Source organism: Patiria miniata, unplaced genomic scaffold (genome assembly GCF_015706575.1).
Source record: "Patiria miniata isolate m_02_andy unplaced genomic scaffold, ASM1570657v1 HiC_scaffold_22, whole genome shotgun sequence".
Taxonomy (NCBI): Eukaryota; Metazoa; Echinodermata; class Asteroidea; order Valvatida; family Asterinidae; genus Patiria; species Patiria miniata.
Genome location: NW_024037061.1, coordinates 16,602,348 through 16,618,909, shown reverse-complemented (window position 1 = coordinate 16,618,909; position 16,562 = coordinate 16,602,348). Strand labels below are relative to the sequence as shown.

General features: G+C 40.7%; 2 protein-coding genes across 2 annotated transcripts in view; one reads left to right on the top strand and one right to left on the bottom strand.

Moving 5' to 3' along the window:
* LOC119730744 (required for meiotic nuclear division protein 1 homolog) overlaps positions 1-9,396 on the top strand; it is a 13,287-nt gene extending 3,891 nt beyond the window's left edge. The window contains exons 3-10 of the mRNA XM_038203766.1: positions 249-366; positions 1,079-1,200; positions 1,686-1,786; positions 3,599-3,705; positions 4,636-4,700; positions 5,330-5,527; positions 6,732-6,848; positions 8,155-9,396. Coding sequence (XP_038059694.1) covers positions 249-366; positions 1,079-1,200; positions 1,686-1,786; positions 3,599-3,705; positions 4,636-4,700; positions 5,330-5,527; positions 6,732-6,848; positions 8,155-8,247 — 921 coding nt within the window. The 3' untranslated portion in view covers positions 8,248-9,396. The remainder of the gene's footprint in view (positions 1-248; positions 367-1,078; positions 1,201-1,685; positions 1,787-3,598; positions 3,706-4,635; positions 4,701-5,329; positions 5,528-6,731; positions 6,849-8,154) is intronic.
* LOC119730746 (tektin-1-like) lies at positions 9,013-16,562 on the bottom strand. The gene is made up of 6 exons (XM_038203768.1): positions 16,456-16,562; positions 14,898-15,119; positions 13,793-13,958; positions 12,573-12,845; positions 11,560-11,782; positions 9,013-10,728 (listed from the first exon to the last, which is right to left on the bottom strand). Exons 2-6 carry the CDS (start codon positions 15,085-15,087, stop codon positions 10,372-10,374), a joined length of 1,209 nt encoding a protein of 402 aa, XP_038059696.1. The 5' UTR covers positions 15,088-15,119; positions 16,456-16,562; the 3' UTR covers positions 9,013-10,371.

The window sequence follows — 16,562 nt, the reverse complement described above, 5'->3', positions numbered from 1 at the left end:
GATGCACTTAGCTATCAACACCAGTGTATGAACAGCCAGTACTAAAACAATGAGAGCTAGTCCCATAGAACAATGCCCCAGTCATGCCAGTTGAGGCAGTGTGGCCTTGAGACTTTTCCCCTGATGCATCTTGCTACATTGGGCAGGCTTGTCACTTAGTCAAGTGCTGCATGTTGCTACATTTGGAAGATGTTGTGGCAAACGTATCTTGGAGTTAGGGTAATAAGTTGAGCAAACTTCTTTTGCAGGATACCCAGGATTCTTGGCTGTGCACTGCCTTCTCCACGGCTGAGGAGTACCACCTGGAGCACCTCAGTCTGGACCTACAGTCCCAGGGATCGTTTCTGCCCGTTGCGATGCCACAGGGTCAGTCAAGTCCTATAGCTATGATTGTGTTCGACAAATAGTCCATGAATCTGGTTCCCTGCGGGGTTTGGGAGAATTTTACAAGAGTGAAAAGTTGAATCTTGGCCTCTGATCTATTGACCTATCACCATTTGCAAGTTAACCACGCCCCTTAGACAACCCTATGGGGAATTTTATACACTAAGTTTGTTTGTCTCAGATTTTGCATGTTCCGCGTCAATTTCTATGTAATTGAACCATATTTCACAAGCTGCGTTGCTGCGATTGATAGGTCAATTACTATAAGTTACATGGGGTTTGATGCCTGTTGAAAGTTTTAAGTACCAAGTATTGAGCCTCTAGTCTCCTGGACGTTTTTGTATTAAGGATTCTGGAAGGTTCTTAAGACAATGGTGATTAAGCAAGGATGGAATAGTGCTGATTGTTATCCATGTCCCCAGATTTACCTCTCATTCAAGGATGTGCCTACTGTACATGTTTGTATTTGGCCTTATATAATTCATGCTGTGGTTTTGTCAAAGAGAATTGAATATGGTCAGTGTAGGTCAGATTTTAAAAAAAAACCGCAACAACATATGTAGTCCTCATTTGTGAAAGCACTGCAGCTGACAAAATTGGGGAGAGATTTTGTGAAATTGTTAATTTGTCTGCATGGTAATGCAGTATCATTGAAATGAAATGGTACATGCCCTATATGCTCCTCTCTACACAGATGCTCAAGATGTCTTATTGATGGACGTTGCATCGTCGGACGCTGAAAACAAGACTGAGCCGTCGGAAATGTTCTTCTTCCGTGAAGGATCCGTTGTCTTCTGGAATGTTCCGGACTCAACCGTGGGTATTATGTGTCATGTGAAATACTGTCACTACCTAATTACATTTAGCAGAACCGATTTCGCAAGCTTGGTGGTCGAGTGGTAAGACGTTGTGGGTTCGAGTCCCACCCAAGTGATTTTTTCCAACTTTCACTCGGGAGGTAACACACTGAGCATACAGTGTTTATACATCGGTGAAGGGCGAAACCCAATGTTTATTTACATCAACCCAGCGCAAATGGATCTTATGGGTAGTTACATTTAGCAGAGATCACCCGCAATTTACTTGGTAGTCGTATGGTAAGTTTCTATAGGGCCATTTTCATGGCTCTTCTATACGCAAGCAATTAACTTAAACTAAAGAAGTAAACTCTGTCACGAGCCAACATTGCCTATCAGGCCTGCGTTTATCTCTGGGTTCAGCACACAGAAAACCACAAAAAACATGGTTTTGAGTTATAAATGTTTGACCTCTTCTTGACTTAGCTCTTTTGTCATTTGCAGCTAAAGAAGGTTTTGCGGATTGTCAACAAGTACGAGTCGCGACCCTACGAGGTTGCCTTGGTTACATGGGAGAACGAGCACATCAACTATTCCTATGGCAGGTCTGTGCACTGTGATAAGTTCATCGGAGGATCGTTGATTGACTAATGGTTCATTATAATGACATATAAACTTACAATATGCACCTGTATTAGCCACATGGAAGCATCTATAGGCACATGTTGGTCAAAAAGTCATAACCCTAACTCCTAAGCGTCTTTTACTGAGAACTGGACCAAGTCCATCAAAATCCATCAATCACTGTGTGTCCAATACAAAACTGTACTTGACAGAATGATATCCACCACTGACACACTGGTTGACATTCGTGGACTTGCTACACATGGCTTTATTTCACAATAGCAGTACAGGAAGCAAGGCAAAATCAATCGGATACCCCTAGCACTGCTTCAGGCCATTAGGCCCAAGTCCATCATACTCCATCAATATTTAGTCACGCCAGGCCCGCTTGGACCAAGTCCCCCAAAATCCAACAAAATGGGGGATCAGTGGATTTTGATGGAATTGGGGTGGTAAGGGTTAATGAAACTTCTGTGGCTCGCTGTGTATTCCAATGCACTTGGCTGTTGTAACCGACGATCTGATCGCAACCAACCTTGGTACAGACAAATTGGGCGACAGCCCAACCTCGTACCCAGGGTGTCGAACAGTACGTGCCCATCACTACCTGCTCTCTCACCCTGGTATTGGATCATTTGCATGTGCAAGATTTTTGAACACGTATGCAAATAAGGAACAGTCTGGTGCCTGGATATGCGTTACACATTAGCGTTTGTTTTTGTATGCGGTGTCTGGGGTAAAAACAGAGTCAATTCGTAGCAGCGCGAGCACAGCGTGAGTTACGAAAACACGATTTTTGAAATCAGACTGTTACGATCTTATCGAAACAACATGCAGTATCATATTTCATATTAATATGAGCAAATTGGAAAATGAAATTAGTATTTTTGAGAAGGCATGGACGAATGATCGCGAAAACACGTACTGCACGTTGTGAATATATAGCACCAAGTACACGATAAAAATCCATTACTAGCCAATTGCAGCATCGAATCAGGATACAGGAAGAAAGTTTCCTATCCAGGGTTTACTATTGGAAATGCGGTTGGAAATAAAGTAAGCACTGGGGACGAGGTTGGGCGACAGCCATTTTCTGCTGTGGTACTGGACTTGTGCGAGTCACTTGAATGCATTCTGGGCTCCTTCGACCAATAGTATTATCAAATGCACACGCACCACGTCTTTCAGAACAAGTGCAGCGTGCGCATGCGAGCATGGCACCATCTCAAAAACAGCTTCAAATTTTGTTCGCAAGATTAGTCTACATGTAGGCATCATTTCAGTCATGTTCCCTGTATCCAATAACAGTGCTGAATGATAATGCTTTTTGCGCAAAAAGGAACCAGACTAATTTTCCTTCCAGCCTTGCTTTGGTTACGTTGATTTGAATGGGAAAAAAATCAAGATGGCCGCAACATGATAATGGTCTAGGCTTGTCCCAATTAGTCAACTCGCTATAGTGTTGGTTCAAGCAGAGAAAGTCAAAAATAAGTCAACAAGACTTAAACGTACAATTATAAACGTACAACACATGGGAAACGCAAATTCCAACACATGGGAAACTGTGCACACATATTTCTGACTTAGTTTCTAGAGGTGTGCCAACCCAATGTAAAAGACTGTCAGTTTAGGGGTACTGTACCCATCCAGACAGATTCCAACAAAACATGCTGTTGGGGTTTGATGGGTTGAGTTCTGTTAGGGTTAAATATAGGACACAGCTCCCTAGCTGAATGTTTTTGGTTCAGTATTCCCTTTTTTGTTTCCTTCACTTGTTATTCTAATTGTGACAGTCAGGGTACCAAGCTGACAGATGATGCTATTATCCTAGACGAAAACGCTGATACAGAGACCACAATGCTTGAGAAATTTGCATTCTCAAATGCCATGGCATTATCAGGTGAAACTAGGTTTAGTCTGGTTCGAACAATAAATTGAATAATTAAATTTTAACTTTTTTCTTTAAAAAGATCTTTTAAAATGTATATCATCAGCCTGTTTATTTTAAACTTTAAATGCATAATAACTTGATTCTTTCATATCAGTTCTATTTCCACTGAAAATTTGTCAAATTGTAAGTTTTATTTAAATGTGAGAAGAGAACTTTGTTGGGTATAGTTTATAATGAAAGGTTTGCGGAAACACCATGTGCGAATAATTTCTCAACTAAGAGAATGGTTCTGAAAAGAACCAGAGGTATAAACTCGACGTTCCGGTCAGTATGCTCTGACCGTCTTCAGGAGAGTGAAGTCTTCTCTCCTGAAGACGGTCAGAGCATACTGACCGGAACGTCGAGTTTATACCTCTGGTTCTTTTCAGAACCATTCTCTTAGTTGAGAAATTATTCCCACATGGTGTTTCCGCAAACCTTTCATTATTTAGTATCTCCACCATGCACAGCCTCAAATCTTGGGTATAGTTTGCACATCTTTTGATTAAAGGCTTCTATTTTTATTGCCTTGGGAACAAGCTAATCTGTGCCACAAGTTGATTGGTTCCCAGTCCCTACATAATCAATACTGAGAGAGTAGGAGAACCAGTTGCCCTTGCGAAAACTGACCTATCATCAGGCTGCAAATGTTCAATATTTGATTTGGAAAAAACATTTTTTGGTCAGTGTCTATTTCCAGATTATAACTTCTGTATTAATTGCAATTTATTGAAAAAAAATTAGATTCTCCAATTGAAAGTGGAAAAAAACCCATTTTGTTGGGGACAAAATCTGCTTTTCGAGTTGAAACTTGAAAATAGCCTTTACGTCTTTTTTTTTGTTTATCTGTTATCCGATACTAATTGAAACTATTGTATGTTTCATTTGTATCATTGTCAGTGAAACTTGGCATTTGGGAATTGTCCGTTGATAAATTCACGTCATCCCTTGAAAGAATCCCTGAGGTAGGAGTTTTAAAGATTTGAATGTTAATTTTTAGCCCATTAATCGATCCCTGTAATCCCCTGATGGGTCGTGTTATCGTGTGAACCTTTATGAACAGTGTGAACCACAACTTCCTAGATTTAAATTTTGGGGGTCTATAACAGCTTCCAGGGGACCCGTGTTTTTTTTTTTTTTTTTTTTTTTTAAATCGAGTACCCGATTCCTGTACTTATCGTAAATGCACACCCCTAGAATAAAATTTGTTGTGCAAAGTCCATGTAAAATGTACAGGAACCAGTCCACACACAGTGTGGTCCCCCCCCCCCTTCCCCCCACTGAGGTTCCCAATAGGTCTCTCTCAAAGACGCCCATCTCTGTAGGGGAACTGCAAATGCTTATTTTATGCAATCAAGCACGCATCGTGCAGTGTTGAAAATGTTCCAAACACGCGCGCTTGTTGCTCAAAATGTGTTCGAAATATGACGCAGCCGATTTGCGTTACGCAAGTTGACGCTCAAAATGTCGATTCACGTGACTGGTCTGATGGAAATGACGTCATTTGAGAGAGACCTAGTGGTCAAAAACACCATCCACGCTATTGTTCATTCATGGAGTCCATATCCAACTTGGTGCTGTATTGTTTGTTCAGAGTCTCAAGCATGGCCATCGCTTGAAGATGTCGCGCCTGGAGGTGATGCGTAAGACAGGGGAGCTATTCTCCCTGAGACATCAGATTAACCTCAGCTCTGATCTGCTCATCTCGCCGGACTTCTACTGGGACCGAGATGACCTGGACGAACTCTACAACAAGACCTGCCATTTCTACAGCATCGGAAGACGGACAAGGGTTGGCCGTATAAGCCTTTTCGGAGATCCAACTGCGCGCATTCGTAACCTGTGACAATGCACATTGTTTGTCTCAAATGCCCTTTGACAGTACCCACAATGCACAAACAGCCTTTTTGTAAAGTCAGTTGCGCGATGTTGTCAAAGCCATTTGAGACAAACAATGCGCGTTGTCACAGGTTTCGAATGCGCAGTTGGAACTCCGAAAAGGCTTATTCCACATCACTGGGATAAGGGCTTTATTTGAAACACTAGTTGTCCCACGGATAATTGTGTGTGGACTTCAGAGAAAAACATGAAAAATTCTTCTTGGAAAACTGTTGGTGTGCATTGGTCAAGAACGACTGAAGTCCCTGTACGCTGTACTCCAAACTGCCAGAGTAATTTACAGTTTTATGGGTTCTTCGGTGAATGAATACAATGTAATACAATGTAGTACATGTTCCAGCACATTTGTTTATGGTGTAAATCAAGGATTTTCTTTTGTTCCTCTTCCCTTTTTCCTTTTTTTGTACTTTTTTGCAACAGCTCTCATTGGCTTTGTACATGTTTTCCAACCGAGGTGTCCTCGATATGGTTTCTGTCCTCGATTTATCGATGATGTTGCACACGTGTGTTCTCGATTTACACCATAAACATGCACCTATATTTATGGGTTATGCATGTGAGGCAACAGCAAAATATTCAAGCATTCCTCCAGTGTTTTAGGACTTGTTAATCTTTCGAAAACTGCATGGTTTGTTTGTATTTTTCCTTTTGTAAGTAGCATGGGAATCCACATTTATCTTGGTAAACATTTATCTTGGTAAACATTTAGTAAAACTTTGAAGCGAACGTGATAGACAGACTAAAGCTTTCGTTGCAGTTAGGAGAGACACGAACATTGATCTAGGTCGAGTGGCGTATTAAAAACATCAAACACAAATACTTTATCCCTACATCCGTATTTTTGGTAATTTGATCAAATACCAAGATGCCTGAAATGCTTTTGTTCAAATGTCCAAATTGGTAAAAGTCACACCCTTAACCATTAGCACTTGTACTACATTGTATTACATTGTATAACATTGTATTACATTGTGTTACATTGTGTTTATGCACTGAAGAATCAATAAAACCATAGAGTGCTCAGGCGGTTTCAGGCTGTTCAGTAACTAAATAAGTGTTACATCATACCTGTATTTCTATTGCTTTTGGTCACATAGGTCACCAATGAGAAGCTGAACCATTGCTCAGAACTCGTGGAACTCATGAGAACTCACCTGAGTGAGCGCCACTCGCTGAAGCTGGAATGGATGATCATTTTACTCATAGCAGTTGAGGTAAGATAAGCACTCTTTTACAAAGGAAAAATTGAGCTTTTAAATTAGTAGTTCGTTTTGTTATTCGGTGAAGCGCTCGCAAGCATTGGCACGATGCACACGCGTGCGCGGTTGCTATAATTCGTTGGATCAGTGCGCGACATCGCGTATAGCTGCAATCGGCTCAGTGAGAACGCGTCTCGGATGCTGAATTCAGGCTCAATTCAAAACATGATTCAGCAACTTTTGATTTGAAATTGAGATCCTAGAATGCTGTTTTTCTCGGAATATACAGCTGAAGCTGAGCTGAAACTTCATCAGATTAGTTGTTCAGTATCCTTCATTAGATTTTGAACACTTATGTTGCTTCAAACGAACAAAATGCACAAATTACAAATGATGGACTATATCTATAATCAGAGAAGTTTCTGAAGGAAGAACATGTACATTGATGGCCCTATTCTGTTGGAAAAGACATGACTGACTGAACTTTGGTTGCAGATGCATCACTGAGATAACAGCATCATTGATTGCTCTTTATTCTGTATCTGTATCTCTGGAATACTGCAAGCAAAACTCCACTACGGGATAAACGGTTGCATGCAAGTGACGGCTAGCAGAAAATTTATATAATTATTTGTTGGCCCCTTTGGTGTTGAAGATAACTGCATCCCTTGATGTTTTGATTTAACCCTAACCATCCCAAATCCTCCAAAATCTTTTTGGCAAATTGGAGGAATTTGCAAGATTGAGGTTACATGGCAAAAGTGCGTTGCTGATTTCGGAGTACGCACTGTGTCAAGGTCTTGGGCCGGACCTTGTGTTGTTTATGCTCAGCCTAGCATAAATTTAGTCCTTGATTATACTTGACATCCTCCGCACTGCTCTAGGATGTCACTACCTCTGCCTCAGCCTATTGACAGTCATAGTGGTCACCTCTCCATGGACCATATTCAAGAAATAATGGAGGAATTTGCAGGATTGAGGCTATATGCTATTTTCCCATGAACCCAATTGGAGGATTTTGCAGGATAGAGGCTACATCCTAGCAAAAAGGTCTAGGGAGTAAGGGTTAAAGGACTCCACTGAAGTAGCCTCCTTGACATCTGTAGGAAGTAAGCTCCACTGAGATGTTGTTCTTGGTAGGAAAGAGTATCTGTAGCAGTCCTTTTTAGGTGTCGGGTGAACAAAGGATATTGAAGATGATTTTAAAAAAGGGCTGTTCCAGTATTTAACATGGTTAGCCTCCCCGAACCCCCATTAGAGACTCCCATTTGTTGACAAAGCCTTCCTTACATGTACATTGTATATATGCTTGATTTCTCAGGTCATGTTTGAGGTGGTTCACTACATCAGGAGATACTATGAGGACAGTGGTCAAGGCATAGCAGAACAAACAACATCCATGCGACGTAGGTGACGGTGGTCGAGTGAAAACATGGAGTGCAATGCTTCCTTTTGAACATTTCAATAATGTCCAATCGTATGACATATAAAGTACCACGTGACCATCCAGTTTCCCTGTCATTGGCCACCAGTAGGCAAGCATTTGGTTAGCAATCACGTCAAGCCTGTAAACTAGACGAAAGGGCTAATTCTCTTGTAAAATCACCGCGAAATTCTTCATCCAGTAGCATAATGGTCACAACATGTACCTGTGCCGTGATTGGTCGTCATAATTGTGTTGCTCCGTGCTTTTACAGTTTTTGCCATCCATTACAGCTTATTTGTTGCTCGCGGCGCTATACGATCTGCGCCTACTACAATGGCGACGCTAATGTAGGCCGGGTCACACAAGTCAGTAAGACAGCCATATTGGTAAATTATTTGCTGTTGCCAGAAAATATCATGATGGAAAAACAATGCATCTGTTAATGGACTGTTCTAAATTTGGAATGCAAGGAATGGTTCACATTTGGGCACGTAATTACAGTCCAATCTCGGTAGTACAAACTCTGTTAATACAAAATTCTGGTTATGACAAACATAAAGCCTTAGTCCCGACTGTGCATTTATGTGCACAATGAATGGGACTGATGTTCCTCTCAGTACAAAATTCTGATATAACAAACAATTTGGCTAGGTCCGAACGAGTTTGTATTAACGAGACTTGACTGTATTAATCAAACATCGTTTGAAGCCTTTTTTTCCCCTTGCAAAACAATGTGACAAATAATGGACGAGGTTGCATTAGAATACAACTGGAAATTTATTAACCACAAATACACTTTTCCTTTAAATCCACTGTACTGTACAAAATTGCTTAATTTACAATTGTCTAATAAAGTGCGTTCCTTTTGTTTCTGGATGTAATGAAGGTTGAAGAAGCAAGGCATATATATGTTGTTATAAGTAAGTAACCAAAGGATATATCTGCCCGTTATTCAAAAAAGAAAATTAATTTTAACCGAAATTCTTTTCATAAAAAGGATGTAACATTTTGTTATGACGTCCTAAGTTTTTATAAAAACTGAATAAATGTTGATACAGAATTTTTTTATTTTGAAGAAAAAAATAATTATATTGCTGATGAATTACAAGAAATATTAAATAAGTTTCAGATGCCAAACTTTGTCAACTTTGATGTCATTCTTAGTTGTTACTGCATTGCAATCAACAGCAAATATCCTATTATTTTGACGATGCAGAACTGTTTTGCCACAGAAAATGTTTTACTTACCATTCAAAATACATGTACACAGAAGTGCAATTCTGAACACCTACAATTATATCAAGTAAGTCTTATATCTGATCTCATTTTAATACTTGAACCATTATTGTAGTCCATATATGCAAATTATTATGAATCTATACAAAATAAAACAATCATGCTTACAAAATGGAAAGCCTTAATAGCTGGACGGATTAATAAGGTCATTTTCCCATAGGACACTTTATATTTAACGATATTCAGCCATCTTGAATAAAATACTAAGCATTCTGCAACTGGCGAGTATTGAACTGTCATAAAGTACATGTACCAAAACTCTATAACCAGTCTCACACAGTTTTGTGTATTTGCATGCACCTCAAATGCATCACCCGTACATGTACAAATGTGGTAAATTGCAACTCGAATGTCAACAATGATTTCACCAATATACTTTATTCAAGTTGGCCGTCAATCCAAAACCACCTTTCAGTCTTGAATTAAAATACTAATCCCAAAACCCAGGTCACTCATAGAAGCTTGATTGACAGCAGCAACATGTTAACAAGTGCTAAACATCTCTACAAATGCTCTACTGCAGCCCAAGTAACTCCGCTTGTTATATAAGCCCCCCCCCCCCAATATAGCTGACAAGTTTCTTACAATAACGAAGTGCTCATGTCTCAGAAATTCATGATCTTGATGCTGTGCCACAGTACAAGTACCGTACCATTGACCTATCACACTTGTACCCGAAAAGCTTTTTATTGTCAAGTTGTGCTAACTTCTCAAAATGTCACGATACTTAATTAACACTGCCAAACCCCAAGTAACTACGTTTAATATGAACCCTATGTACACCTGAAAAGATTCTTATCGAGTAGTGCAGAATTTTCAGAATTTCATAATATTGATGCTCTGCCGCAGCCCCATACACTTGACATTGTCGACATAGATGGACTTGGACTTGATGTCAATGTCTTCCTCTAACGTCTGCTGCTGCCGGATCAGTCCCTTCAGCTGGTCCTGAGCCTCGTCCAGCGTGGCCTGCAGCTTGGATGCACTGGCATTGATCTCGGCCGTCTCGTTGATCAGGCGGTACTGGACAGGGTCTCGGCACAGCTCCACGTTGGGTCGGTTGGTCCGGGCGTCCAGGCGTGTCTGCGATAGCTTCATGGGGCCCACCTTGTCTTCGATGGCCTTGGTTAGGTTCTGGATGTTCTTCTCCATCTCTTCGATTTGTCCCAAGACCTTAAGTGGAATAAAGGAAATAAATGAATATTGAAGAACTGTAACGTGTACAAAACTGAATTTTTAATTGACATCAGTAAAGGTTTTACTACATATAATTGATGTTCATAGTGATGCAGGTCAAGGTATCTGTGATGGCTCAGAAGTCCATCAGAAGTCATCTGGTCCAAAGTCAAGTCACACGCTTTACGAATGTAATGAGACGAAGGCATTCCTTCGTTCTTGTTCATTCCCTGTTGCTTGTGATTGGGGCCAATTTCACGGCGCTGCTAAGCACAAAAATTTGCTTAGCACAAAAAAGTCTGGCTTTTTAAAGCAGGTTACCAGCCAAAACTCCTTGTAATGTATATTGCATGCGATTAGTATTCAGCCGTTGTTTGCTTTAGCATGAAAATCACGTGGAGTTTTGGCTGGTAAACTGCTTTTATAAGCCAGCCTTTTTGTGCTGAGCAAATTCTTTTGCTTAGCAGCGCCGTGTTGTGATATATTTGTGACCAGACTTGTGATGATGTACTTGTTATCCTTAGTACCTCGACTAAAACACTGCTACACACTGCATTCAGCTCGATGAGCCAAAATATCAGACACTGGTTAGTTCAGTGATCAAGTTGTATTTATATGAGGGTCGTTGTTGCACCAAAAGCTGACTTGGTATGCTTACAATTATGGGAGGCAAATAAGGCAGCTGACAATATGGAGACAAGGTACTCTGTTTCATTGGCAGAAGTTGGAGAGGTTCTGAGTTTACAAATCACAAAATTTGTCATACAGACAACTTTTCTCTATAAAAAAAGACAATTACCCGAATTTTTCGCAATACTGATTGCTCACCTTGGCCAGATGTGTCTCCAGTTCACTCTTTGTAGCCTGTGTTTCTCCGATGCGTTTCCTGAAGGCCAGGTTAGTGTCGCTGACTTGCTTCTTCATGTCGTCTTCCGTTGTTTCAAGCAGGCTGTCGATGACGGCCCGCAGGTCCACGGCATTCTTGCGGTCGCGTTCCGTCTTCAAAATGTTCTCGTTTGTGAATTTCTGCCAGTCTTCCGGGGTTACGGAGCTGTGATGAACAGAATTTTTAAAACATTTCCAACAAGTTAATAATGATACCGATCCATGATGTGGTTTTCTTGCCAATGACAGCCATGGCTGAGTGAACGAATGTCTGACAGAATTCCAAAGCGTGCACATACGTATCATGTTGGAGCTTGCAGTATGGCATTGGATGGCACATGCATGTTAATGCCCTTGAGCCCTTTTTACACTAGACAAATCTCGGGGTTAACAGGGTTGAAAACATGCATCGTTTCACACTTGAAGAATTTCAACCCTGCGTCAACCCCAAGATTGATTTCACCCCGGGTTGAACTCAACCCTGCTCTAGACCAGAGTTGAGAGTGTCAGCCCGGGTTGAAATTCTTGCCAGGGTTCAAAATAGTAGTAACTGAGCATGATAAGCTTGATTTGCATGAAACAAGTGTGAAAAATCAAACACTCAACCCGGGGCGACACTGGGTTCACCCAGGGTTGAATTCAACCCGGGTTGAAAGGCTCTAGTGTGAAAAGGGCTTTATATGCAATTGGCAGGGCTTAGTGGATCTCAGTCTGTTAAGCAAGCAGCATGAGGGAGTTCTGAGCTTTAATTTATCTCGCCGACTTAAAAAGTAAACTGCGACAACTAAGCACAAATATTCCACATTTATTTGATAATTAGTAATGGGTTTCCCTTAGTATTTGTTGCCTCGGGTTGGAGAGTACATAAGTCATGATGCAATGGACTTTTATCACTATAAATGCACACTTTACACAGAATATTAGTCATTAGAACAGTGAGGACAACAGCCGCTTACTTGGTTTCGATTTTGGCAACGCCGGATTTGAAGTTGAGGTGTGGGTTGTCGTCCCTGAGCTCCCTGCAGTCCTGGTCGATGTCCAGAGCGGCAAACTTGTCCGTCAGGTCTTTCTCCAGGGTGTAGCGACGTGACCGCATGACTCGGATCTGCTCCGTGGTCTGGTCCAAGGTACGCTGCAGCAAGGCCATGACACCCTGGATGGTCTCTCGTTCCTTGAGGAGGTTCTTCTCGACGTCATCGTGGACGAGGTCGATGGCTACACGACCCTCCCTGAGCAATACAAAAACAAAACAAAAACAAAAAAAGTGGACTGAAAAAGCTGCACAAATATGCCAGACTAGCAACATTGCATTTGCTATGCTGCAACTGTAGCAAGGTCCAAATTATAATTCGGATAGTCAAGCTATAGTTGCCAGGATCCTGACTTATTGTTGGGATCTAAAGTTGAGACTGTCCATTGTTGTGGTCACTGCTGTAAGTTGGGGCATTATATAATCTCTCAGTGGTATGTTACAATCCCCAAATTTCACGTGGCATTTAGCAACACTCTGGAAAAAAGATCTGTACTGATGATGTCACACTTTGTTTACACATGTGCTTTCGTATGGGAGCCTGGTGGGGACGATGGTTTCGTAGCCCCATAGAAAAGCGCACAAGTAAAGCAAGTGTGACGTCATCAGTACGGAGGCGTATTGCATTTTGCGTGAAACTTCATAAGTCCTATACGGCACACAATATCGAAACAAAAAGTTGTTTACCCTCAAAGAATTACATGTAGAATTGTAGATGACTGCTAATGAAATACACATATTTGACACATACAAGTACACCACTGGGTAAGCAAAAATGCCCGGTTTATATAACGGCTTAATTCCTCAATGATAGAATTATGTTTACTCAATTGTCATGAAATCCTAGTAAAATTCAAAATTTTGATAGGTTAATCCTGAAAATGTCATATTATGAGTGTAAAAATTTTAAAAATATAGAGTTCTCCTGTGACGTAATACTATTTCAAGATCAAAATTGTCTTTGAACAAGTTGACTATGTAAATTCTGAAAAGATATATTTCAGCTCCTCAGTGGCCAGAGAGGTTTAGGTCTATTGTCTGCATGTTCCCACATGTAGTTGTAAATATCAAAGACCTAGAAAATAGCTCTGGAGTCTAAACGAGATTTGGAAATAACCCATTGTCTATAAATTTCTAGCAATTTACCTGAATAGCAGACACTGGTTGACAATTGCCAGCGGTTCCCGGCACGCTTCCAGGGCGTTCTGTAGTCTGGTTTTATAGGCAAGTAGTGTGTCTATCTCAGTCTTGGTGTCATCAAGTTTTCTGTTCAATTCGTCCTTCCAGAATGTCACATCATGTACTCTTTGCTCTAGAAATAACAAACCAAGAAAATATATATTGTAATGTTCTCCAACGTAGTCATGCACAAAACGTTTTGATCAAATGTTTAACATTTGTTAGGACAAGACAAGTCAATAACAAATTTTAGACTTTGGTTTTTCTTTTATCAAGGACTTGTAAAGCTGAAGGCCTGTTTTTGTCACCAAACAATGTGGTACTTGTGGTTTTAGGCCTGCATTTTGAATACAATGTTTCCCATAAGATCTTAAACCAGGAATGTATATAGTCAAGTCCAGTCACAAGTAAATCACAAGTCCAGTCACAAGTCCAGTCACAAGTCAATCACAAGTCCAGTCACAAGTAAATCACAAGTCCAGTCACAAGTTCAGTCACAAGTAAATCACAAGTTCAGTCACAAGTCAATCACAAGTCCAGTCACAAGTCAATCACAAGTCCAGTCACAAGTAAATCACAAGTCCAGTCACAAGTCAATCACAAGTCCAGTCACAAGTCAATCACAAGTCCAGTCACAAGTAATAGTGGATGAACAATAACAAAGGAATGCCTTTGTCAAAGCTCATTGGAATAGCTTGTGAATTGAATTAGGACTGGACGTCTTAATTGTGATGGACTTGCAGGGACTTGTGAGGGACTCAACTACATCCCTGCCTTAAACACAATGCATACATTTCTATTTCTTTAGATGTTGCAGCTACCATTTCTCCCATGCAGCAAAACCAAGAGCTTAACAACATGTGCACGATAAACATAGCACACTTACTGATGAAATGCCAATTAACAGCAACAAACATTCAAACACTGAATGTTAGGTCCGCATCAAGAAATGATAAAGCAACAATAAGTGAATATGTTACGAACCAGCTATAGTTGGGAGTACCCCCAACTATAAATGGGACTACCCCCAACTACAGTTGGAGCCGGAGTTGGAATCCAGGTCTACACTCACCAAACTTCTTGTTGACATCTCTTTGTGTTCTCTTGGTCACTTCGTCCGTCTCGTCGATGAGTCGCTCGCTCTCATCGATGAGCCGCTCTGCACTCGCTCGCTGCTTCTCAGCATTGTTGTAGTTGGTCTTGTTGGAGTAGGCCCATTCTTGGTGGGTGAACTTGGGAGGGGCACTGATCAGTTTGGCCATTTTTACAGAAATACTTTTGGTTTAATCTCAACCTAAAAAACCAGGACGAAAGAAAGAGATGATATGCATTACTTAATAAATTGCATTGTTTAAATACAGAAGTCATGCCTGTTGGAAGAGACAGTTCCGTAACAAAAGCAGTTAAAAATCGTGTTACGCCTGTAATAACGATAGCCAGTGTAATAGCCCAGGGGGACTCCCTCCTCCCTACGTTACGGAGGGAGTCCTGGAATGAAGTGCTCAAAACAGGGCGAAAAAAATTAATAATCAATATTTTTAATATTTTTACCTTATCGGAGAAGCCAATTTTCACGTCTTAGTATTCTGTCCTTATCTATGCATCCGGGGGTTCAGGAATTCCATATGCGATGCTGACCGACGTTAATCAGGAAAATAAACTCTAAAGCAAAGTTAAACTTGTACGTTTTTGTAGACTCTTTTCATCAGTTTCGTATTTCGTATGAATGTCGTATGTACGTCCGTGCAGCGTGAACGCGCAGTGCGCACGCACGATTTGCTTAGTAACCGCCCTCAAACGCATGCGCTCTTGTAGACGCGGTCGCCTATCCAATGACTGGGCGTGTTTTTGTGACTGCGACCAGAAACATGTTTCAGCATTGGTCATTGGTTGAGCATTTTTGCGACTTCAGTTGGCTGGAGTGACGTCACTGTTCCGACATTGAGAGACTGATGAAAAGAGTCTGCAAAAACGTACAAGTTTAACGTTGCTTTAAAAGAGTTTATTTACCTGATAAATGTCGGTCAGCATAGCATATGGAATTCCTGAACCCACTGGATGCATAGATAAGGACACATAGGCTAGCGTATGTGGGCGTGAAATAAGCTTCCATAACGAGGTAAAACGTAAAAAATATCTGTTCAAGTTTTGGGTGGTATTGCGTAGAGAATTCTCATCCTGGACAAATGACGTAATATTACTAGACATAATGCAATGAACTTATGAAGACGTCGTCCAGCCTGGGCTAGTTAAACAAAAGTTAAACGTTAAAAGTGAAACACGTACACATTCACAACCATTACAAATTCAATAACGCGTCATCACAACACGACTTTGGAAATATAAAGCGTTACATATGATTTCACAAACAATCATCAATGGAAACTAAATAGTAGGATGAACACTACCGCGTCCATTATTGTTCTAATAATGTCTTGAGTTCAACTTCAACCTCCACAAACTCCCGCGCTGCATTTGTTGAGAAGACTGGTGTTCACAAATCATATAATTATAAATATGCCATCAGGCTCCATAATTTTACCTCAACAATCTCTAAATCTTGGTAATGAGATCCAATCGTTCTGTTTTTTAATGTGAATGCTTTTTATAAATTTGTTGAATTAGCTTACCTGAGCAAAAGTCTTCAGTTCTTGAGCCTTAGTTTGTGAATCCGGAAATGCAAGTACTGTTGCCATATGCCGATATCCACATGTGCGTACATAGCAACGAAGTGGAT

What these genes read in the sequence shown, in the direction of transcription:
- LOC119730746 (XM_038203768.1), bottom strand. Translation starts at nt 15,087, where the DNA reads ATGGCCAAACTGATCAGTGCCCCTCCCAAGTTCACCCACCAAGAATGG. An exon ending in GTTGCCAAAATCGAAACCAA is followed by an intron (nt 11,783 to 12,572) that starts GTAAGCGGCTGT and finishes TGTTCATCACAG; the next exon opens with CTCCGTAACCCCGGAAGACT. An exon ending in TGGAGACACATCTGGCCAAG is followed by an intron (nt 10,729 to 11,559) that starts GTGAGCAATCAG and finishes ATTCCACTTAAG; the next exon opens with GTCTTGGGACAAATCGAAGA.